The sequence below is a fragment of the Peromyscus eremicus genome, chromosome 17 (assembly GCF_949786415.1).
Source record: "Peromyscus eremicus chromosome 17, PerEre_H2_v1, whole genome shotgun sequence".
Classification (NCBI taxonomy): Eukaryota; Metazoa; Chordata; class Mammalia; order Rodentia; family Cricetidae; genus Peromyscus; species Peromyscus eremicus.
Genome location: NC_081433.1, coordinates 13,532,115 through 13,555,192, shown reverse-complemented (window position 1 = coordinate 13,555,192; position 23,078 = coordinate 13,532,115). Strand labels below are relative to the sequence as shown.

Sequence of the window (23,078 nt, the reverse complement as noted above, 5' to 3'; positions counted from 1 at the left end):
CAGAACAATCTTTGCCCCTCCCCCATATCCATGGCCATATCCTATAGAACCGCTGCCTTGTAACAAATGTAAGGGTGATGCTTTCTCAGAAAGACTTTCCTTAGGCAGGTTTACTTCTGGCTTTGGGGGATCTGGATTAACCCTCAAGGATACCTGGGGGAAAGGTCTGTAAGCAAAGTAGCTGTTGGGGGGGGGGGGGGGGGCCGGGGTCCCTTGTTCTTTTCTGATCACATAACTGAAAGATTTCAAAAGACCCAATCAACTATTCAAATCCCTCTCCTCCCATCACACACACACACACACCACTCTGACTAGTGTTTAACCCCGTCTTTGAGCAAACTCACTGACTGTGACCTCTGTAATCACCCAGTGACTAACTCATTGGGCCTCTCAACAAACTCACTGTGCCTTCCAGCCATAAGGATGTTGGGGCGGGAGGAGGGGGCATGAGGACTCAGGGGGCAGCATACAAATCTGGCACAGACCAAGAAACGCAGCCCAAGCGAGGCTGCCCCTAAGAACCGGTCCGCCACCCCCTCCCCACGTCCCCGCCCTCACCCCCACCCCGATAGCAACTCGGCATCAGGCTTGAACGAAAAGCCTCTTGCCTTGGGGCCCCAGGCCGGAAGCCTCCCCTACTTGGTCTTGGGCAGGGGAAGGGGCGGGCGCAGGCGGCAGCGGCAAAGAAGATGTACGCGGGGCTCCTGGGGCTCTCTGCCCTGCTGCAGGCGGCCGAGCAAAGCGCGCGTGAGTGCGGCGCAGCCCGCGAGTGCTCACCCCTCCAACACCCCCTCTGCATCCCAGTGTGCGGGGGCACATCTGCCACTGCTGTCCCAGCAGGCGGCAAACACCAAAGGCCCGGGATGCACGCACAGTAGCTCCCCTCCTAGCCTGCAGAGCACTCCCGGTCCGATCCCCTCACTAATGCATGCTTCCCTCCACCCATGCAGACACCCTCCATGCATGGTATGGATCCTCTCCACACCCCAAACCCGGGCTCCTGAATTCCTGCCCGCTACTCGCTCCAGCCTGCGCTCTGCAAAGAGCTGCGTGAGGAGGCTGCATGGAGCGCCAGTGCTTGGTGAGGTGCCCTGGCTCCCTGGACACCCGGGGTTCCTGGCTGGGGTGGCCGCTTGCGAGCCGAGGGCTGGGAGAGTGGAGGGGTGCGATCCCAAAGGCCACTGATTTCCTTTTGGGGTTTGGGACATGGTAGAACGCTGGCTGCAGGGGACACAGGTCCTGTGGGCGGTGGAGGTGAGGCAAGATGGCCATTATTTTTCGCGCCTTTCATGTTTGAACTTGTAACCCTTTCGGTGCTGGCATAAAGTGCTTCCATCCACTTCCGCCACTCTCCTACAAGGATTTGTCCCTGAGGAGATTCAGCCACCCTGAACCTCCTCCAAGGTTCCGCTTTCCCTCTTGGACAGGGTACCTCTGAAATTTACCCTTAATTGGCAACGTAGTCCCTGCAGATTCCTGCCCCGGATACCCGCTCAGAATCCCAAAGAGCGCTAGACTGGACCCTGGAGAGGCTAGGATGCACATTGCTGTCCAAAGTGACCTAGGCACCCTAGCTTTCTAACAGGGAAGGGTTGAGTGTTTAGCAGGAATCTCCTGGAGTTAGAGCACTAGACAGAACCTGAAGCCAGGGAAGGAATGGCGCTAATCCCTCTACTCATAACTGCCAGGTTCCCAGCTGTGCCTCAGAGCAGTGGGGTTGTGTTTACAGATCCACATTCTTTGTTGATGCTGGGAAACTCCAGCAACAGTAGTGGATGGCTGAGTGCCCTCCACTGCCACCCTCAGTTATCAGTAGTACCATTAGTTACTTGCTGATGTACAAGGTTCCATGGCCAGAGCCTGGCCAGACAGCACCAGCCTGTAATCCAAGCCATTGGAGGGGGGTTGGGGAGGTGGACAGTTCTAGACCCAAGGGGGCTACAGAAAGAGGTCAAAGCTAGCCTGTGCAACTTAGCAGAACATTGTCTCAAAACAAAAAGTAAAAGTGGGCTGGAGGATAGCTCAGTGGTGGTCTTACCTAGCATAGGCACAGTCCTGAGTTCAATCCCTAGGCCCACACATGAAAAGAAAGGACAAAGCCAACCTCACACAGAATGTGACTGAAGTCCAGCACAAGCAGTTCTGGTAGGCAGCAACAGTGTGGTGAGGGTGAGATCACTCCATGTTGTTGGCCCCCATATCCCTGGGCCTCCCCTAGGAGAAGGTTCACCTCTTTGAGCCCATACTAGCCATCAGGGACTTGGTTACACATGTTCTGTGTAAGCCCACGGACAACCACACACACACACATACCACTGCCCTTGTGTCTGTCTTATTTCTAGCAGGCCCTGCTGGGTCTTTGCTAATGGTAAGGATGCTGTGTCAGGTTGGTTTGGGACCTGGGTTATTTTGTTTTTTGTGAAATGGCCTAGTGGACAAGGAGACAGGACAGGCTTAGGAAAGCTCACAGGTCCCAGGGGTATAGAGGCAGGATATACCACGTGGGATATACCCATATGGGAATACTCATTTGACCAGGAGCCAGACCTCTGGTGGGGCTTCCTCAGACAAGACAGACTGGCCAGGGTGAACAGATTCAGAGGGTTTGGTCTCTGTGGGTAGTTTCTGTGAGCTTTGGGCTAAAGGGAGGTTTCTATTCACTTGGCCCCTGGCCGTGGACTGGCTAAGGCAGAGCAGTACCAACTCCCAGGGTGCCTGGGCATAAGACAGAAGCTCTGGGCTGGCTAGTGTGCATATCCCTGGCACGTTCTTGGAAGAACACTGTGCTGTCTGTGGCAGGAAGGTCTTCAGGGTGTCAGAGCATTGTGACATGCAAGAGCAAGCGTTTCTAAAACAGTTGCCTAACTCTGTCCTTCCCACACCCCCACTTTTCTCTCACCCCAGGCCTCTGCGTCATCGTTTACTACTTTGCCACAGGTCATCTCCTCTGGGGTTGGCTGACCCTTTCTGTTCTCCTGCCCGGCTTCTTGGTCCAGGCCCTGAGCTATCTGTGGTTCCAAGCGGATGGGCATCAGGGTCACTGGTGGCTGGTGTTGCTGCATCTTCTGCAGCTTGGCGTCTGGAAGCGGTAAGGAACTGCCCTCTCTCTTCCATCCGATGCGATGGGAGAATTCTCCCTGTCCATACACACCCCAACCTTAAAGCCATGGACGTTCGAGGCCACACCTCTGTTTGGCCTTGGCATCCTAAAGCATCTCTAAAATCAGGAGGCTTCCCCCTGACCTCACCAGTGACCTTAAAACTGCTTTTTCTTGTTTTGAGTCAGCTTCTACACCATCCCTTAATCAGCCTCTGGAACCACATAAATCAGTCTGCTTAAAGTGCTCCATCTGACCCCTGCTACCTTAGCCCATGACAGCGGCACAGACTTAATTAACCACAAACTAGATGGTGAAGCCCATGTGATGGCATTTGCTTTATACTTTTGTGGCAGGAAGAAGTGACCTGGGAGCTAGGGCCAGCGGTTTGGGGGTTGTTTTTCTTTTCTTTGTAGGAAAGGTTGTCAGGTATGGATCCGTGGGATGCTTCCCTGGGACCAGAGGCGTCTCCAGAGGTGAAGTGAAGATGGAAAGCTGTGCGTTTACACACACAGCGCATTTCTGCTCTCAGCTGCCCCATAGCCCCATAGAGTTGAGGGGCTTTTATAAAAGGGGAAGAACTAAGGAGCCAGACAGGTGAATTCTGAAGCTCAAATGCTTTGTTAAATCACAGGTGACCACGGTTTGAAGGGCATCCAAGGAGCCATTGCCAAGTGCTGCTCTCTGCCATGGGAGCATGCGCCTTCTGTGGCTACCCAAGTAGGACTCAGGTCAGAGTAGAATGTGCTTCCAGAGGGACAGCAGGTGACTGCCTCCTCTTCATGTTCCTCCCCGGCAGACCCTTATCATATAAAGGCATCAAGAACACACATGTGCCACGGCAGTTTCTCCCGAGCTGGGCCTTCCTGTCTGAGCTCTATGTTCTCCTGAAACAACAGAGCTGTCACCAGCAAGGGGAAGTAGTCATCTCCCACAACTTGGGACGGCAGCCTTCCTGGAGCACGACCTACTATCTACCCCCTCGTCTGCCTGGGCTTGTAAGAAGGCCAGAAGGCTCACTGCTGGTCAGGTAGCTGCCTGTCCAGGGTGAGACCTCAAAGACAATGGCTGATCAAACAACTAGAGTAGCGTCACTACAAACAAGAATGTGATAGCTCAAAAACAGAACTCAGAGTAGTCTTTAGAAAGAAGCATCCCTAACTACTCTCTGGTAAATCTGCCTTCTGGGGCTCTGTAGAGACCGTGGGGACACTTGTAAACCCTCAGAGAAGTGAGGCCAGAGGCTGAAGGATGGTCAAGATCTGTGGTATTTGACAGTGAACTCCCCTGAGCTCTCAACATCACCACTACATGGCGGCATGGTTTCTGGTACATACTTAAGAATTAACGTGGATAAATGGAAAGACAAGTGCAAATCAAAGATTGGGAGAAACAAAAAGACATGTATAGCTAATTTAGAAAAGCTGTCCAGGTGATTAAAAAGTAATGTATCGAGCCTGGTGTGGTGACACAAGCCTTTAACCCCAGCCTTCAGGGTAGAAAGCCAGTCAGAACTCTGTGAGGTAGAGGCTAGCCTGAGCTACATTGTGAGTTCCATGCCAGTCGGGGGTACATAGTGAGACCCTATCTCAAAATAATAATAATAATAATAATAATAATAATAATAATAACAACAACAACAACAACAATGCACAGGCTACTCTTAAGTTCCCAGAACTCACATAAGATGACTTACGATAGCCTCTAATTCCAGCTCCGGGGGATCTGATGCCCTCTTCTGGCCTTCATAGGCAGAGAGAGAGAGAGAGAGAGAGAGAGAGAGAGAGAGAGAAAGAGAAAGAGAGAGATGGGGAGCTAACAGACAGTCACATAAATAAAAATAAATCTTCATGAGAAACTTGAGGAAAAATAAATATTGATTTCCAGGAAGAGGTAAAGTAACACATCCGGCGGTAAAGCCAGAACGTGCAGTTTTTAGAACTGGACCGCAGATTAGGCTCTCCGCTTCCTGGCAGGCAGAAGAAGCATAACGGATGCCCCTCCACAGTGTTCCAAAAATTGCAGATGAGACCAACTGCAGTCTACCTCCTCAGCAGGAAGCGCTGGACGTTGGAAGTGGTGAATCTCTCACCCTGATGCAGCCTCTTCATAAACAAAGCAGGAGATAAGCTATGCAGATCAGGTTTGGGTTGGTTTGGTTTTCATTGCAGTTTGGCAAAGCGCCTGTAGGGGGAGCCATAGCAGCTGTGTTTTGCACAATCTCGACCTTCATAAAATGAAGCCCGCCCATTAACTGACTCCATAATGAAATGCAGACGAATGAACTACCAACAGAAAAATCAATTAAACACAAACCCCTTGAGGTAAAAACCCCTTATAAAAAATGCAAGGGTTGAAGACATAAATGGATTCTGGTTTTAATTCCAAACAACACAAACTATAACGTTAAATCTACTGTTCAAGAGAATCTGACATTAGTTACAACACATTTTACACAGTAGCAGTTATTTTTTCCTATCTGAACATTTCGTTTCCACTCTAATACTGTGTGTACATGCGTCTCCTTCACCTTTTTTAAAAGCCTGCGTATCTACTTAGAAACTCAGCCTAGGAGTATGGGAGACTACCTAAATACTCTCCTCCTCAGCGAGCATCTTGGCATAGCAACTTTTCTTTAGTGAAGAGAAAGTTAAGACAAACTTTAAGGGCGTGTAAGACCAGCTTGACACGGATAGGTGCAGATTCAATGTTTAAACACAGGTGAAGGCACTTGTCACCAAGCCTGACCACCTGAATTCAATCTTGGGGACTCACTTGGTAGAAAAGGTCAACTCCTAAAAGTTGTCCTCTGACTGCTACTAGTGTGCCATTGTGTATACACACACACACACACACACACACACACACACACACACACATAAGTAGGCACATGAAGCACGGCTGTATTCAAGCCTTTCACTGTTGACAATCTCAGCTCTAACATCATCAAAAACATTAACATGGAGAGAAGAATCACTCACTCCCCAAGCTATGAGCCCAGGATAGACCATTCTAGCTGTGGTGGCGGTGTTGTTAAGAGCTGAGACCTGTCAGGTGAGGTAATTGCTCTTCCAAACTTCCATTTATGGCATATGTTGTTTTTAATGAAACTAGGGATCTTGGGCCATCAGCAGTATGGCTCACATTGGGTAACTTGTGTGTGCCCTGACAGACTGCAGACACACATAATTGAGTACGGTGTCTGAGACTAACTTGGGAACAGCCAAAAGCACTGGCACCATCAGGACAAAGAGAAGGGCCTGGAGCAAAGGAGCGAATCAGGCCTTCGAGAGATGGCACCAGGAACAGTTGGCACTGGCAGCCAGAAACCCAGGGCAGAGGAAGGGGGAAGGGGGCCGAAGCATAGCATCCAGAAAAGAAGTCTGGGTGCCTTTCAGGATCTCAGAACAAGCTCCCACTACCTGCCTCTCGTTCCAGCTCCCTAGGGAGCTCCCCAGCAGCTGCCCGCTAGTCTCAGCCTGAATTCCTCCATCTCTCTGCCTGACCACAGCCTGGCAAAACCACTCTGCTGTTTTTTTGTTCCAAGCCATGGGCCTCATTCCAAAGCCTGCGTCCCGTCCCACTGATCTCTCCTACTCCCTACTCTCAACTCAGCTTCCTATCTGCAGCTGTTCTGTTCTCCCCAGGAGACACTCACGGACCACCTTCACCTCCCTAGTGAGGACCTGTATGCAAGACACTCAGCTGCTAATACACTTTTCTTCCTTGATTTACGCATGTAGAATGTGTGTGTGTGTGTGTGTGTGTGTGTGTGTGTGTGCTTTGCACAACTGAAGCTCACATCTCTAAAGAACATCCTTCATTTTTCTTAGTCTTTCTGTAGTCAAAGCCCAATGAAACTCCATGTTGAAGGAGTTGAGGATGCGGCTCAGTGGTAGAACACTGACCCAGCAAGCAGAAGGCCCTGGGTTCATTCCCTAGTACCAAAGGGGAAGGGGGATGAACTAAAAAACCTTTGGTGGGGACTGGAGAGCAGCTAGGAAGAGGAAACTAGCCCACCCCATGGAGAGATGGTCTGGGATGGAAAGGAAAACTATGGCATAAAGTTTTAGTACATGCTTTTTCTGAACATTACGTTTGTGTCAGGGAGAATGGCCTCAAAGACTCAGAGAAAAATCAGTTCTCTCCAGGAGTTCAATGATGGAAAAGGAAACTTATTTGCCCTAAACATCTTTCCTGGACCCTCAGCACCAGGAATGAAGTTGTTTCAAAGACAAACCCCCCAACCTTGCGCCTGGACATGGGAATGTGTGCTTGTCCTCTTTGGATCCTTAGCAAGCTGCTTTGCTGACTTTCCTAGGCGACCTCTGAGGTGTGCCTGGCTCTGGGTCAGGAGCTGCTGTTTCCAAACTTGGGCAAAGAGAGGAGGCTCACCTCGCAGATGGAGCCATTGGGCACTGCTATCCACATGGCGAGGAGTGGCACTCGGCCTCCTTGCTACAGAACATAGGCCTAGGAAGGGTGTTAGGTGAGGGTAAAACTTCACCCTTGGTAGGTCCTGAAACCCAAAGTGACCCATGCCACTTCCTAGTCGACTTTCACAAGAGGATAGCATCAGAACAGAACACCTACTGTATGTCTGTGGGAACACAGACAAGGACATGCTCTCTTTCTTTCTGACTTTTGATTCCTGTTGCACACTAGGAAGGTCACCCAGTGCTGCCTAGGCTGCTGTGGCCCTGTGGCCCTGTGCAGACTAATCCTATGGACTTTTGAGACAGGCCCCTGATCCCTTTCTAGCTGTCCCTCTTACAAGCCAGCAGCCTCTTGTGCTCTGTGTGCGCTGCCTTGTGTCTGCACTTGACTTGGAGAATGCTCCGTGCTTTTTCAAACTTGCTGCCCTCACCACCAACCACTTCTTGGTGATGTCTCTTTTTTCAGGGAGACTAGTTGCTGAGGTTCCGCCTTGGGCCCCCAATCTCCGCACACCACCTCCTCTAGCCACTTCCTGTCCACTTGACCATGCCAGTTGCCTCTGTCCGTAAGTCTGAATTTACAACCAAAAGCCCCAGAACCTTCCAAGGTGTGAGGGAAGGCTCCACTTGTCCTCACATCCCTCATTTCTGAAAACAAAATGTATATTCTCCCCTGCCAGTCAAACAGCTGTGAACAGGCTTCTTTCTGTTACATGTTGGTGTCACCACATCCAAGAGTTTGAGCGTCAAGTCTTAGAGCCATATATAAGCCCCTCTCCACCCTGCTCAGCCAAGTCCCCCTCTGCAGACTCCAACATTCCCTGCATGCACTCCTATTCCCAACACTGAACCTTCAGCAATGACTGCTTGAGTACTGTGTTAGCATTCATGTCTGCTGTGCACACACACATACCTACATATCCATATACATATAGTGTACATGTATTTGTGTGATCCATGTATGGACATGTGATATGCATATATATATATATGTGTGTGCATATGCACTATGTGTGTTTGCACGTGCTGTACACAGGCATATATATGACTGCACACTGAACATGCATGTGTTTGCACATACATTTATGCATACATGCACTCATATACAAGCATGCTTACAAATGTACACATTTATGCCATATCTCAAACACAGCATCCATACCTCTCCCAATTTCAATTTTCCAGAGAAAAAGCCAACTTCCATGGGCTGAAACTGAACTCCGATGTACTTAAATAGGATCATATCAGCCCCTAGCTTCCCCACCTTGCCCCACCCACCTAGGTCTCTTGCCAGACTCCAGTGAGGACCCCAGGCCCATCTTCCCCAGATGCTTTGAGAGTATTCATGTCTCAGGGCACTGAGAGCTCTACACTCCATGGAGGAAAAAATGAGAGCTCCTCCATCCCTGTGCTCTAAAGAGATGATTACCCACAGTGCCTTGCAGTGGATCTCTATTGAAGGGGTCCATTGTCCTCCCTGGAAGACTTGAGGTGAGGACATTGGTCAAAATTCTTTGCAAGCCTCACCAGGCCCAGCCTTGGCTCCTTAGCCCAGCAGCAGCTTCAGCCTACACACCTGTAGCCCTTCCAGCCTTGGGGACAGTCCCGTACAGTGACACCCTGCTGAACACATGAAGTTTGAACTGAAATATGCAGCTGGAACTCAGCTCTCAGCAGCTGCATCACTGGTGGCCCCAAGAAGCATCCGTAGGTACCAAGGACACTCTTGAGACTGCCTCATACATCCATATGAAAGGGTGGTGTCTGCACAGCTGATTTCATGGTCTATGTCATGATGTCTTTGCTCTCTGTAGGCACTGGGACTCTGTGGCAGCCGCTCTGTGGAGGGGGAGGGAGGCTCCCTGCTGGGGACAGCTGCACCTGCAGGAGGCTGACCTGTCAGCTCTCCGGCTCCTGGAGGCTCTGCTCCAGACAGGGCCCCACCTCTTGCTTCAGATGTATGTGCTCCTGGCCTCTGACTTCACTGATATTATGCCAGGTGGGTACCTTTCACCACGGACTCACACCAGCTGCTTCCCAGATGACAGGAACATGCGCCTGACCTTGTTGGGCCTGGTGTCCTCTCTAAGATTTCTCCTATTTGGGAGACCAGGAAAACCCCATGATCACTAACACAAATGGTTACAAATGGCTTTTGCTCCACGTCATGAAGTCACAGAGAATTGGTTTCTTGGGGGAAAGTAACTAAAGTCAATCCTTAAGACAGAAGTTGTGCAGACAGGAGATAATCCTTGAACTCCCTTGGAAAGTCTGCCTCTCAGGGCATCCACATGTCCATCTCTCCTGGGTCTAGCCTGTCACAGTAGAGCTGACACCGGAAAGCCCCAAGAAAGCATAGCTCAGTCTCCTGCAGATATGTTCCCAGCTTCCAATCCAGTCAGGGCACCTCACTACTTCCTCCTCCTCCTCCCTCCTCTTCCTCCCCCTTACCCCTCTGCCCTCCATTTGAGTATCCAAACTTAAAACAGAAGGTCTGGATACTCAGATGTGCCTGCTCATCCCGCCACTCTTACATCAAAACTCCTTCATGTGGGGAACAAATACTTGTAATGAGCTGTGGCTGGTCATCCCACATCCCTTTAATCATAGTTTAGGCTAGAGGCCTTAGAAGCCCAGTGGCTGAGACATTTTTAAAGGGCATCAAGGAGAAGGGCATCTACGGCACTGGACAGTGGAGCCGTGTCTTCCTGCCTCCCTTGTTTCCGTGTAAACATGTGTCTGTACACCATTGCTGGGTTACCCACCACCAAGGGGCTTGGTTAATACTACATCACCATTGGGCTAGTTTTTAATAAGAAACTGGTTGTTCCCAGGAAGGGATGGGGGGCGGGCATCTCCATGTGTGCTTCGGAGCCTGTAGGGAGCTCTGTCTGTTCAATCCTCCAGGCATCAGCACCCTACTTTCCTGGTCTTCACTGTCCTGGGCCCTTGTGTCATACAACCGTTTCCTGGGCATCATGAAGCCAGGCCACCGCACGATGCTATGGGCTGCTCTCCTGTGCCAGCAGCTCTGGCGGATGGGCATGTTGGGAGCCCGTGTGCTGAGCCTGGTTCTGTTCTGCAGAGTTTACCGCGTTTGGGTTTTGGTGGTTGGAGGTAAGTGGGCTTTCTCTTCTGTTCATAGAGCCTTAACAGTAATGGTTCATGATCCTCTGTCCTAGATCTGTGGCTAGCTGGGTTCGGCAGAGGATCTTATGCAGACAGGAGAAAGCAGATCTCTGTGTTCCCAGGAGATCTCAGCAGGCTGGAGGCACAGACGTGGCTTTTCTCTTCAGCAAAGTAACCTGGACTCACCCTTGGTACTGACAATTCCAAGAAAGAGGAAGTGGAACTATCCAGTCCTCTTAACCCTACAACACCCACAGCATGGCTTCTGCCAGCCAAACAGTCCTTGGTAGTGCAGACCCATAAACACGGAGGTCCAGACCCTAGCTCCCAAGAGTGCATCCATGGGGTTAGTGCATGCTGGCTCTTTGGATACACCACCATAGAAATCCCAGCATCAAAAGTTCCAGCTAGAGCTGGAAACCACTGTCCTCAGGAGACTGTTGCAGAGTGTGTGCTTTTCTGTAGAAAGTCGTTGCTCACAAGGAGGGAGGTCCAGGTTCCACCTGATCATGTGTGAAACTGTGCCATATATATATATATATATATATATATATATATATATATGTGTGTGTGTGTGTGTGTGTGTGTGTGTGTGTGTGTGTGTGTGTGTGTGTGTGTATGTGTGTGTGTATGTGTATATATATGTATGTGTATATGCATATATATGTATATATGTATGTATGTATATATGCTGCTTAGAGCTTCCATAAGCACCCTGTTCCCTTTGGTTTTTCTGGATACTTTGTTTAAAACAGGAAGTCCCCACTGAACCCCAACCTTCTCTTAGCCAACAGCACAGATATGAATGTGAGGACCAAGAGTCTGTCGAGCCCTTCAGACTCCTGAATGGGGCCTGTGTGTCCTTGCCAAGGACAGCAGTGTCCTCTGGTCATCAGTGAATACACTCTGCAAGAGGGAACAGTGTACTCTTGTTTTAAGAGAACCGAGAACATTGAGAAATAGCTGGCCCATGTACCCAGAGCAAACATTTAATACAGTTATTGGCAGAAAAGAACATTTTTTTTGAAAAAGAAAAAAAAAAGTTGTGTTCTTACAGAGAAATTAACTACATTTTATTCATTATTTTCAAATTCAGCTTATGCTCCAGAATGAGGCTATTCATCTTAAAATATAAGAGTAAAACTTGTAGCTGGTCCACACGGAGTTCTCTTTGGGTCTGGAGGGTTGGGGCATGTAGAGCAACAGGGTAAAGAGAGTAGAGAGTTTTATAACTGCATCTTTAGATGCCTTCTGGAAGCAGAAGGGTGTCCATATGTAAGGCCTGATGCATATCATCAAAGCCAGTGCGTTTTCTCAATGGTAAACTAGGTCAAGTGCCCCCTGTGAAGCTCAGAGAGACAGACCTGCTAAGATGGAATGGGTGGCTTGTCTGGGCCCCTCAGTTCTCTTCTGGCTGTGTGGGGTGTCTTCTGGGATGCTCAGTGTCAACCTTATCCCCTTCCCGTGGCCTCACTGAACATCGACTTCCACCCCTTCCCCTCTCCAGGCGCTCACTGGCTGGTGATGACCTTCTGGCTCGTAGCCCAGCAGAGCGACATCGTGGAAAGCACCTGCCACTGGAGGCTGTTCAACCTGCTGGTAGGGGCCGTGTACATCCTCTGCTACATCAACTTCTGGGACAGCCCTTCCAGAAGCAGGATGGCCAGCTTCTACTTGGCAAGTGGCAATGGTGGTTTTCTTTAAGCCTGACTTTTTTACATTCCCTATAGCATGTTAGGTGGGGTGATGCCCATAAGCATGTGTGTGCCTGTCCATCTGTTAAAGAAGGAATATCAGGGACCGGGCAATCAGGTCAGTGGGTAAGAGTGTTTACAATGCATGCATATAGACCTGGGTTCGAATTCTCAGCAACCAAATGCCTGTGACCTTAGCACTGGCGGGAGGACGTGACACAGGCAGATCCCAAGACCTTACTAGACAGCCTTGCCAAAATGTCAAGCTTCCAGTTTTGTGACAGACCCTGTGTCTCAGGCAATAAGGTAGAGTGATAGCAGAAGACACTAGATCTCCTTCTCTGCCTTCCACATGCCTACACACTGTGTGTATGTGCCGTAAATGCATCACAATACACACACACACACACACACACACACACACAGAGAGAGAGAGAGAGAGAGAGAGAGAGAGAGAGAGAGAGAGAGAGAGAGAGAGAGAAACAGCCTAGCAGAAGCCTAGGAGAAGTTGTAGACAGTGATTATACACTTTGAAAGTAGCCTGACATCCAACCATTGCCGTATCATTAGGAACTTCAGGTGCAGCCAACCCAACAGACTTCACTGGCAGATGTCTTGGGGACTTTTCCAAAGTGGAGATTCCCAGGCCCTTCCCCATGAGGTCTGGGAATTCTTGTTTTGGAGATAGCTTTGGGCAGCATTGCCAGTCCACCTCCTTTGGAAGGCGCATGCCTGGCTGGGCTCACTTTCTCCTTTTTCAGAGGTGGAACAGCTCTGGAAAGCGTGGCTTCACCCATGAGGGACTTATTCATCTCAGCATACACACAGCCTAACATATGTTAGAAATGAACTTGAGGCTAGTGTGTCAGAAAGCCAGCTCTCTGTACCTATAGATGCACAAAGCAACGTAGCCAGTGTTTTCAGAGAAGCGATGCTATCAGGTCCCAGAGAAACACAAGGGCCAGGTGAGGACAGAGGCTCCGGTAGCCTGGGGAATGGATCTGGCTGCAGAACAGTGAGAGAAGTCTGCCTGAAAAGAGGCTTGGAGGAGTCAGGGCATTGCAGGCAAAGCTACTGAGGTAGCATAAGGACCACAGAGCACGGAGGAGTCTGTATGGTACTTCCAGAGACAACGCCAGAGGTAGTGAAAGGCAAAGAGAGTCTCTGGTCTGTAGTGATAGAACTGAATTCTGATTTGTATAGAGGTGATGGGAATTCTTAGAAGGAAAAGGAGAGAGTAGAGAGGGGTAGTGTAGGGGCTAAGGTCGAGTCAGAGAAATGGAAACGTGTAGGAAATAAGGGAGGTGGTTAGTGACTGTCCCATTTGGTGTGTTAACTCTAATTGTCGAGAGCAGGAATGCATGACTAGTATCTTTATGAATGACGGGAGAGAGGGCTTACTTGAGTTAGAGAACAAGGTGCACCTTGGTTTGTGAACCCCAGCAGGTGCCAAGGGCAGAAGAGAGGAGCTTCAGGTAGCAGGACATAGAGCTGTGTGGCCCAGGTATGGTGACTCTCTCTTGACCCCACAGGTCATGCTGCTGGAGAACTCCATCCTCTTACTATTGGCCACTGACTTCCTGCAGGGGAAGAACCTGTGGACTGTGGCGGGAGTCTTGTCTGGATTTCTGATTGGTGAGACCTAATGAGCTTTCCTAGCTATAATTCCTCCCTGACTTGTATTTGTATTTTACTTTATTTTTATTCTTTTTATTTATTTTCATGTGTGGTATGTATACATGTGTGTGCACATGTGTGATGTATATGTAGATGCTCAGGCCTGTGAAGTCCTTAAGTTGATCCCAGATGTCTCCCTTAACCACTTACTGAAACAGGGTTTCTCACTGAACCTAGAGCTCACTAATTCCTAATAGACTAGCTAGCCAGCTTGCCCTGGGCATTCCCCTGCCTCTGCCTCCCAAGTGCTGGGATTACAGGCAGCCGCCATCCCTGCCCAGCTTTTATGTAGGTTCCCAAGCATTCACACTTATGCAGCAAGCATTCAATCCACTGAGCTCTCTCCTCAGCCACAACTTGCTTTTCTATTTGTTTGGTTAGTTGGTTGGTTTTTCAAGACACAGTGTCTCTGTGTAGCCCTGGTTGTCCTGGAACTCAGAACTCTGTAGACCAGGCTGGCCTTGAACTCAGCACTCAGAGATCCACCTGCCTCTGCCCCTTGAGTGCTGGGATTAAAGGTGTGCACCACCACTGCCTGGCTACAACTTGTATTTTTAAAATGAGTTGGAAAGACAGGGAAGAGTTTAGGAGCAGTGAGCAGGGGATGGGACCCAGGCTGTGGGGTAAGGAGGCCACCATCTGCAGCCTGAGACTCTGAGCTTAGCTTTGTCTAGCTGACCAGACTTCTGGGAGCCTCAAACAAAGGTTGGAGCAGTCGTGTCTGTCCAAAATGCTGCCCATAAGTTGAGTAGAAGATGATGATTTCTAAGCTGCGTGTGTGCATGTGAGTGGACAGTTGAAAGCCTAGGACAGCCGGTGCCCAGGCAAGAGTAACTGTGCCACCTACAAATCAGCCTACGTACCCTTGGCCTGTGCCCAGTCATCTCCCTGTGGAGAGGGGCTCCCTTGGGGTATGATGTGACGGTCTTCACAGCTGAGAGACTTAACCATTCATTTGGGGTTTTCTACTTCCCAGGAGGTATGACCACTTTCAGGAAGCACAGTAGGCAGGAAGTAAAACTATCTGTCCCCTCATCTCAGAAGGGGCTGAGCTGCATCATGCTTTTCCTTTGCCCAACAGCAGGTGGCGCTGGACACATCTCTGGCTTTTCTTTGGCCCTCTGGGGAACTCCAGTAGGAAAGAAAGAGTCTGTCAAAAAGCAATGAACAAAAGTTTGACTAAGTTATACCTCTCAAGGGTTGGTAAATTTCGTGCAAGAAGGAATAGAAACAACAGGACTGTGAGTCAGTCCTTAAACCCAGGGCATTATACAAAATTATATTTGATACATGTTTAAAGTCACACCAAATTATGTTATTGCCAGACATGATGGCTCATATCTATAAATCCAATGCTTCGGAACCTGAGGCAAGAGTGTTGATGTGAGTTCCAAGCCATCATGGCCTACAGAGTAAATCTGAGGCAAGCCTGGGTTAAGTAAAAAAAAAAAAAAATCTGAGAAGCAAATCACAGTAGAGGGACTGTTTAGCTTTCAAGAATCCCTGAGTCCAATGCCCAACACTAGTATAAATGAACTATAGCCAGGCGGTGGCGCACGCCTTTAATTCCAGCACTTAGGAGGCAGGGGCAGGCTGATCTCTGTGAGTTCAAGGCCAGTCTCTTTTACAGAGTGAGTTCCAGGACAGCCAAGGCTACACAGAGAAACCCTGTCTCAAAAAACAACAAAAACAAAATAATGAACTATCTAAGCCAAATATGATGGTTCGTGCCTGCAATCCTAACACTTAGCTGAGTCAGGACTGACACAAAATTGAGGCCAGCCAAGGCTATGTAGCAAGGCTTCATCTCAAGAAAACAAGTAATTTTTTTTGTTTTTGTTTTTTGTTTGGTTGGTTGGTTGGTTTGGTTTTTCAAGACAAGGTTTCTCTGTGTAACAGCCCTGGCTGTCCTGGAACTCGCTCTGTAGAACAGGCTGGCCTCAAACTCAGAAAACAAGTAATTTTTAAAAAGAAAAGCCAGGTGGTGGTGATGCATACCTTTAATCTCAACACTTGGGAGGCAGAGACAGGCCTCTGTGAGTTTGATGCCAGCCTGGTCTACAGTGTGAGTTTCAGAACAGCCAGGGCTACAAAAAGACACCCTGTCTCAAAAAAAAAAAAAAAAAAAAATTAAAAAGGAGAAGAGAAGGAAGGAGGGAGTGAGGGAAGGAGGGAGAGAGGAAAGAAAGAAAGAAAGAAAGAAAGAAAGAAAGAAAGAAAGAAAGAAAGAAAGAAAGAAAGAAAGGAAGGAAGGAAGGAAGGAAGAAAGAAAGAAAGAAAGAAAGAAAGAAAGAAAGAAAGAAAGAAAGAAAGAAAGAAAGAAAGAAAGGAGAAACAAGAGAAGAAAAGAAAAATTATAGAAGCTGGAAAGATGGCTCAGTAGTTAAGAACATTGGCAACTCTTCCAGATAATCTGGGTTTGATTCCCAGCACACACTTGGAAGTTTCTAAGTGTCAGAAATTCCAGTTCTGGGAAACTTGATGGCAGCTTTGGAGCACCAGGCAGCATGTGGGTACACTGATATACATGCAGGCAAAACACACATATACATACAATATTATTTTTAAAAGAATTCTAGTTCCAAGAACATAGGCTTGAAACTGTTCCTGCCCAAATCTAGGCTCCTGATTCCTTCTTTCCCTGGAGAAACACGTATTTAGTGCGTACTGCCTGCCAGCCTGGAGGTAAGCCAAGAGTCCTGCAGGTGGCAGGGTCCCTCAGAAAATCTGTGCACTCAGTGCCCCTGCCTGCGGCAGATCCTGCTGCCTAGCTGGTCTCTCCTGGTGGGTCAGGCAGCATAGGTCAACTGGCTTGCCGCTCTTTCCTGGCCTTGGTGGGACTTACTGCAAAAGGTGCGTGACTGCATACCACTTGGGCTTGGTGAGACTCCAAGGCATTGTATAGAAACTAGCATGTGAGCTGTGTCCAATACAGAGATGACAGGGGTACATAGGCATGCTGGGCCTTGTCCTCACTTCCAATCCTACCACAAACCAGTGCCCTGCCCTGAGCCTGCCCTTGTCCCCAGAGACACTGAGGGTCTAAGGGCAATGTCCTTTGGGTTGTTCCTCCTGTCACATTGCCATCTCCCGGCGCCTTCAGCCTCCTCCTCCTCCTCCTCACACTTAGTTCACGTCTCCTGAATCTCTAACGAGCACCCTTAACCCAGGCACTTTCTCCAGTGTGACAGGAAACTGGAAATAACGTGGGTGGCTTACTGGAATGCTCTGCTAAAGAGATTATTGCGGCAGTCAACACTTCTGACGGACACAAACGAGCTGACAACAACGTGATTAAGATGTTTGTGCACAAAGGAAGTGTTGTTGTTCGTGGAAATGCCTTGACAGGGGCTTTTGAGGAGCATGCCTGACCTCTGCTTCGGGCTCTTGTTTTCGAGGCTGCTTTCTTACCTCCTGCCGCCCCCGGCTTTGGCCTCGGTCCACACTGTGCCGGTGGTGGGATTCTGAAAGTTAGGAGACTACTACCATGCCTCTGGTGCTCACATGCAGGCACACAGTTCCACCTAGCTTGAGTGGTCAATGGCAGATGCCCTCCAGGAAGAAGGCTGAGACTCAACAGGAGTGAAGCCATGTTGTACACTTTTTTAGGTTCAGAAACATTTGTAGCTGTTAGACGCTGGGACCTATCTAAAACTCCCCTTGAACGATGTCCAGTTCTGAGTCTCTACAGAGTCTTACTGTGGGTTAAAATGATATGGCTCCCTTCAAAGTAGCCACTGAGCCTGTCACTCACAGGAGGACATAGGGTGTCCCGGAATATAACCTCATGCTCTCCTTTCTGTTGTCTTCTTTCTCAGGCAGTGTCTCACTGGTGATTTATTATAGCCTGCTACATCCAAAATCCGCAGACATCCAGCAGAACTTCATGAGGAAATGCTGTGGCCCCACAGAGAATGACAAAGCTGAATCAGAGCCTTCTCCCGGGGCCATGGTTCCAGCAGGGGAGAAGCCAGAGAGCTCAAGCTGGTGCCAAGAGGAAAGCTATGAGCTAAGCAGTTTAGATAAGGCCTCCAGCCCAGAGCAGAACACTACAGAGGTAGGGCTGGGGGACCAGAGATCCGGGGAGTATTCCTTCCTCAATCACCACCACTGGCTGTTGGTGAAACTTGCCCTCAAGACCGGAAATGTATCTAAGATCAACGCAGCCCTTGGAGGGGACAGCCCTGGCTGCTCCTGTCCCCCTGTGTTGGGGGAGAGTCAACACTGTAATCTGCAGAGGAAGCCCCTGTTTCCCCAGCGAGACCTCCCATCCTCGCCTCGCGACCCTTCGACCTTGGAGAAAGGCCCTGAGGACGCAGGTGCTCCGAGAGCAGAGATGGAGTCACTGGAAACTTCCAGCTTTGTCTCCTTTGCCAGCGAGCATGAGAACAGGTCAACAGCCCAGAAGCCACCAGCTGCACAGGAGGAGGACAGCCCAGAGGACGGGACTGAGGCCGACCTTGAAGCTCGGGAGAAGGGTACGGATGGGCCTCTGAAAGGGGAGGAAGGACCGGCGAGCACAACACTGTACTTCAGTGCCACCATGGAAAGGACCGCGTCCCCCTACCAAAAGGGGAGCCCAGTGGCTCTGCGGGCACCCCACTCGGGGACATTGAGAGAGAGCAGGCCTGTGCAGCCTGATTTACCTCAAGCAGTCACTAAGCCCTTTCCTGTTACCATGGCCAACATTAGTCCCATTCCAGGCCGAGTCTCGGGCAGAAACTTCTGCCCCAGCGCAGACCTCCCTGGAGGAGCCCCAGATAGTTCAGAGTGTGAGGAATGGAGGGAGCCTGCAAAGGACCTCAGTCTACAAAGGGCATTGCCAGTGATGAGCCTGAGACCTGCTGAAGAGCCCTGCTTCACATCTACCCCTAAGTCGGAGTCTATCCAGAGGGACTGTAGCTTCGGGGACAGGAAGAAACAGGAAGTGAGTTTTTTCATCTGATCTTAGCCATGGTGGAATGGGTCAACACATCAGACTGGCCGCTCGGCATCATGGGAAGAGAAACCCCACACCTGACACCTTGTCCTTCTACTTCCCATCTCTACCCACATACTTGAAAAGATGAGGGAACAGGATTGGGTGATGTCTAAAATCTCCCCTACACATCACACATATTACTTAGGCACAGCAGAAATTCAAGTGCCGCGGGGAGAGGCAAAGGGACTTCCGGGTCCTTTCATGAGGTGCAGGACCCCTAGTGTGCCTCTTTTCTGCCGCTTCTAGGAAATGCAACAGTAAAACTCAGAGTCCAGTTTCATCCTGGATTCTTTATAATTAGCTGTTCTTCACATGGGATAGTCATTAATCACCTTTTAAAAAATGCTTTTGGGGCTGGAGATTTGGTTCAGCAGTTAAGTTATGCTCCTCCAGAGGACCCAGGTTCAATTCCATGACAACTCACGACCACCTGTGACTCCAGTCCCAGGGAAAACGATACTCTCTTTTGGCCTCTGTGGACACTACACACACGGTGCACAGACATACACGCAGGCAAAACACCCATACACCTACAATTTTAAAAAATAAAAACAATGTTTTCTAGATACATTATTTTTAGTCTCTTACTCTTTCTGGATGTAAATGAGAACTATGCTCATAATGGGCAAAAGTGAAATGTGAGCACCATTTGGAGTTCAGATCCCTTTGGCAGGACCTAAGTAACATCTAGGCCCAGGGGTTGGTTGGTTCAATCTGGTTGTTTCTTCTTTTTTGTTTTTAATAATTTAGTTTTATTTTATGTGCATTGGTGCCTGCATGTATGTCTGTGTGACAGTGTCTGATCTTAGAGTTACAGACAGTTGTGAGCTGTCATGTGGGTGCTGGGAATTGAGCCTGGGTCCTCTGCAAGAGTAGTCAGTGCTCTTAACCTCTGGGCCATCTCTCCAACCCCCACCCAGTCTGGTTGTTTTAAGACAGAATCTCAGTCTCACTATGTAGCCAGTGATGACATTGAACTCCTCCTGGTCCTTCCTGCAAACCACCGAGGGGGTCTTTGTTTGCTTTAGAACCCATTTCTCTCATCTCTACTCTCTCCCATCCGATGTAAGACAAGAGCATCAATGAGGGAAGGAAACATCCTTTCCCAGATGCTTGACCCCTTTCTAACTCTTCCCCTTCGGGCATGCTTTGCTGGTAGGTTATTCCTGTCATTTCCCAGAGTTCTCCTTCCCAGCTGGGTAAGGAAGCCCAATCATAGACCATCAAAGAGAAAAGCATGTGGTAGGGTGCGTGGTTTCCCTCTCTGGACATCTCTAGGTCCAGAGGCTATCGTAGGGCCTGAGTAAGAGGTGAGGTGCCGCTTAGCTCAGCCTCACATGGCTAAGGAGACGCACAGAGCCTGCAGTGTGCTTTCAGGCCAGCAGCATCCTTACTGCACACACCTACACTGATCACAAACAGCAGAAGGGTATTACCGTACCGGAGTCGGCAAGACAGGACACAAGGGGAGTTTGTTAACAGCAAACACCACTGTGTACTTTGTGAGAAAGGGGGACCTCTGTGTCTTAAGAATCACATCATCCTGCTTTTGCCTTGCTTGACAAGGTCTCCAAGTGGCCTTGCCTTGTGATCTATAAGATGGTATTGCCCAACCGGAGAACACCACGGCCATCCTGCCAGCGTCAGGCCAGCTCCTAGAGACCCAGGCTGCTCTCCTCCCTCAGAGCATTCCTGGTGACTGAATGAAGGGCTGTCTGGTTCCTGCTTCCCGGATCAGAACCCAAACAGTAGCCCTTCCAGAGAACAAGCAGCGTTCATTCTCCCCATGTCTACACCACACAGTGAGCTTGTCTTCCGTAGGCGAGAGCTGGTCTGAGATAGGTAGGCTTCACTCCTGCCCAGGAAGAGAGAGAGGGTGGGCCACGGAATCTCCTAGAAACCCAATGCCATATGACCACAACCCAGCTAGGAAGAGCAGACTCAAGCCAGCACCATCTTGCCTGTGCCCATCATCAAGCTCAGAGAAAGAAGAGGGTACAGTCCTGCTGGACACAGGCATCATTCCTCCTGATGAGCACCCCACTATTGCCTGCTCTTCCTTCTACACATGAGCTGTGGGGAGGTCCAGCTAGGCCTGGAGCTGAGGCTTCTCGTGGATTCTCCCCTCCTCTCCTTCCACCTCATGACTTATCCTGCCCTACAGCTCCCCACCCTCTGATCCAGTGCCTCCTCCACAGTCACCTGCCGCTCCTTGGAGCAGTTCCTGCTCCTGACTAGCACAAGATGGTAGAGCTGGACATGTGGACTGAGTCTGCCTCACTGTGTTCCACCCAGACTCCAGCAGAGGTGGCCATGACCCGGAAGTCCAAATGGGTCCACAGGGAATTGACCTCTGCTATTGCAACTGCCTGGTCTCTAGTTTTTCAAGTCTGCCTCACCTTCTCCGGGAAGAGACATCTCATGTGTCTGAAGACTGCAGACTACTGAAGAGACATCTATCAAACTGCAGGAGAGCCAAGAGCTCTCAGGCTTGCAGGAAATTAGCGTTGCTTTCTGTAAATGGTACTATAACTAGCTCCCTAGGAAGGCTAGTTTGCTCTGCTGTCTGCCTCTCGTGACCTCTGGCCTGATGCATGGCCGCGCTGGCACTCAGCAGCCGCTTCCTACGTGGGGTTCAACTTGGAAGTTCCCTGCACACCTCTAGGAACAAAACTTCTAGGTTTGGGTCCAGACAGTTGCCCCTGCTCTAGCACCTTTGTGACAAGCTTCTGTTGCAGGGACAGAGTTTCTGAAGCCAAGGAGAGTCAGGAGTTTGGGTTGCTTTTGCCACCTGAAGGATGAGGGACAGGGCCGCAGCTTTCTCCACAGTTGGCCACCATTACACGGTGCTACCAACACAGACAGTAGCCAACGCACAGGGATCTGGCAGAAGAAAACACAGCAATGACCACCTGGGCTCCCTCTCATCCAGGGACCAGAGTAGGCAGACCCACGCAAAAGCTGGAGGGCACCAAGATCCCACATACCCTGTAAGGTCAGCTCCCACCACCCAGGGCAGGTTCTGTATGGAAGACACTGAGCCTTGGCCTCTGAACCAAGTGACTGTGAACCCATGTTGTACATCTCTCCTTCCCAGAGCTGTCCTCACTCCTGCTACACATACAAATAAAAGCCTGTTTCTTGCCCCGTCAAACTCTGAAACGCTGGTTAGTATCTTTCCACGGCCCCTTCAGCATAGTAATGCAACTCACTGGAGGCACCTCCATTAGGATGCTGGGAAATCAGAATGGAATTGTTCGTAGGTCTGTTTTGGTTTGATGGTTTGGTTGGTTGGTTGTTTTTGGTGGGTCTAGGGATTGTGCCTCGGACCTTGCACGTGTTGGACAAGCACTTGACCACCGAGCTTTATCCCCAGCCCTCTTTGTACTTTCTGTTCTGAGGCAGGTTCTCAATAAGTTGCCCATGCTGGCCTGGAATTTGCCACCCCACTGCCGCAGCCTCCCAAGGAGCTGAGGTTACAGATGCAGTAAGAATGGGATTTTACATTACCTGCAAAGAGAAGAATGCTTAGAAGAAGCTGTTTGGGGAAGCCTCTTTAAGCTATCGTAGCGCATACAGAAAGGCTCACCTGAAGACTCAGCCTGACACTACCTGGCCATACTCCTCTACAGATGGCGCCCCAGCTTTGACAGACTCTCAAAAGTCTCTGTCTGCATCACACATTGCTAGGCATTGTGGGTCATCTACAGGCTCTTCCGTAGCCTTAATATCCATGGTATATCCAGTCACAATCCAGGACCATCACCAGGCCAGGCATGTGCTAGAAAGACTGGGGGCCTTACCAGGCCCAGCTTCCATAAGGAGGAAGCCACACTTCTTCAGTGGAGGTGTGGACAGACCCATGCCACCACAACAGGTCTATGGCTACACTTCACCCACATGCCATTCTTCCAGCCAGTGACCCTGCAATCACCGTGAAAAATGTCTATGAGAGGGAAGAGCTAATGCACTGTTACCAAAGGCTCAGAATACAGAAATAGAGAAGGAGGCTTTCCATTTACCCAAAGGACCCATTTTGATGAATTATTTTTAAAGGTTCAAT

General features: G+C 49.6%; 1 protein-coding gene across 1 annotated transcript; it reads left to right on the top strand.

Annotated features, from left to right (window-relative positions):
• Positions 1 to 689: 689 nt before the first annotated feature.
• On the top strand, positions 690 to 19,130 carry Xkr5 (XK related 5). Its single transcript, XM_059244844.1, has 7 exons — positions 690 to 747; positions 2,905 to 3,088; positions 9,349 to 9,533; positions 10,442 to 10,651; positions 12,171 to 12,340; positions 13,890 to 13,992; positions 17,853 to 19,130. The coding sequence occupies exons 1-7, from the start codon at positions 690 to 692 to the stop codon at positions 18,977 to 18,979; spliced, it is 2,037 nt and encodes a 678-aa protein (XP_059100827.1). The 3' UTR covers positions 18,980 to 19,130.
• The last annotated feature ends 3,948 nt before the right edge of the window (positions 19,131 to 23,078 follow it).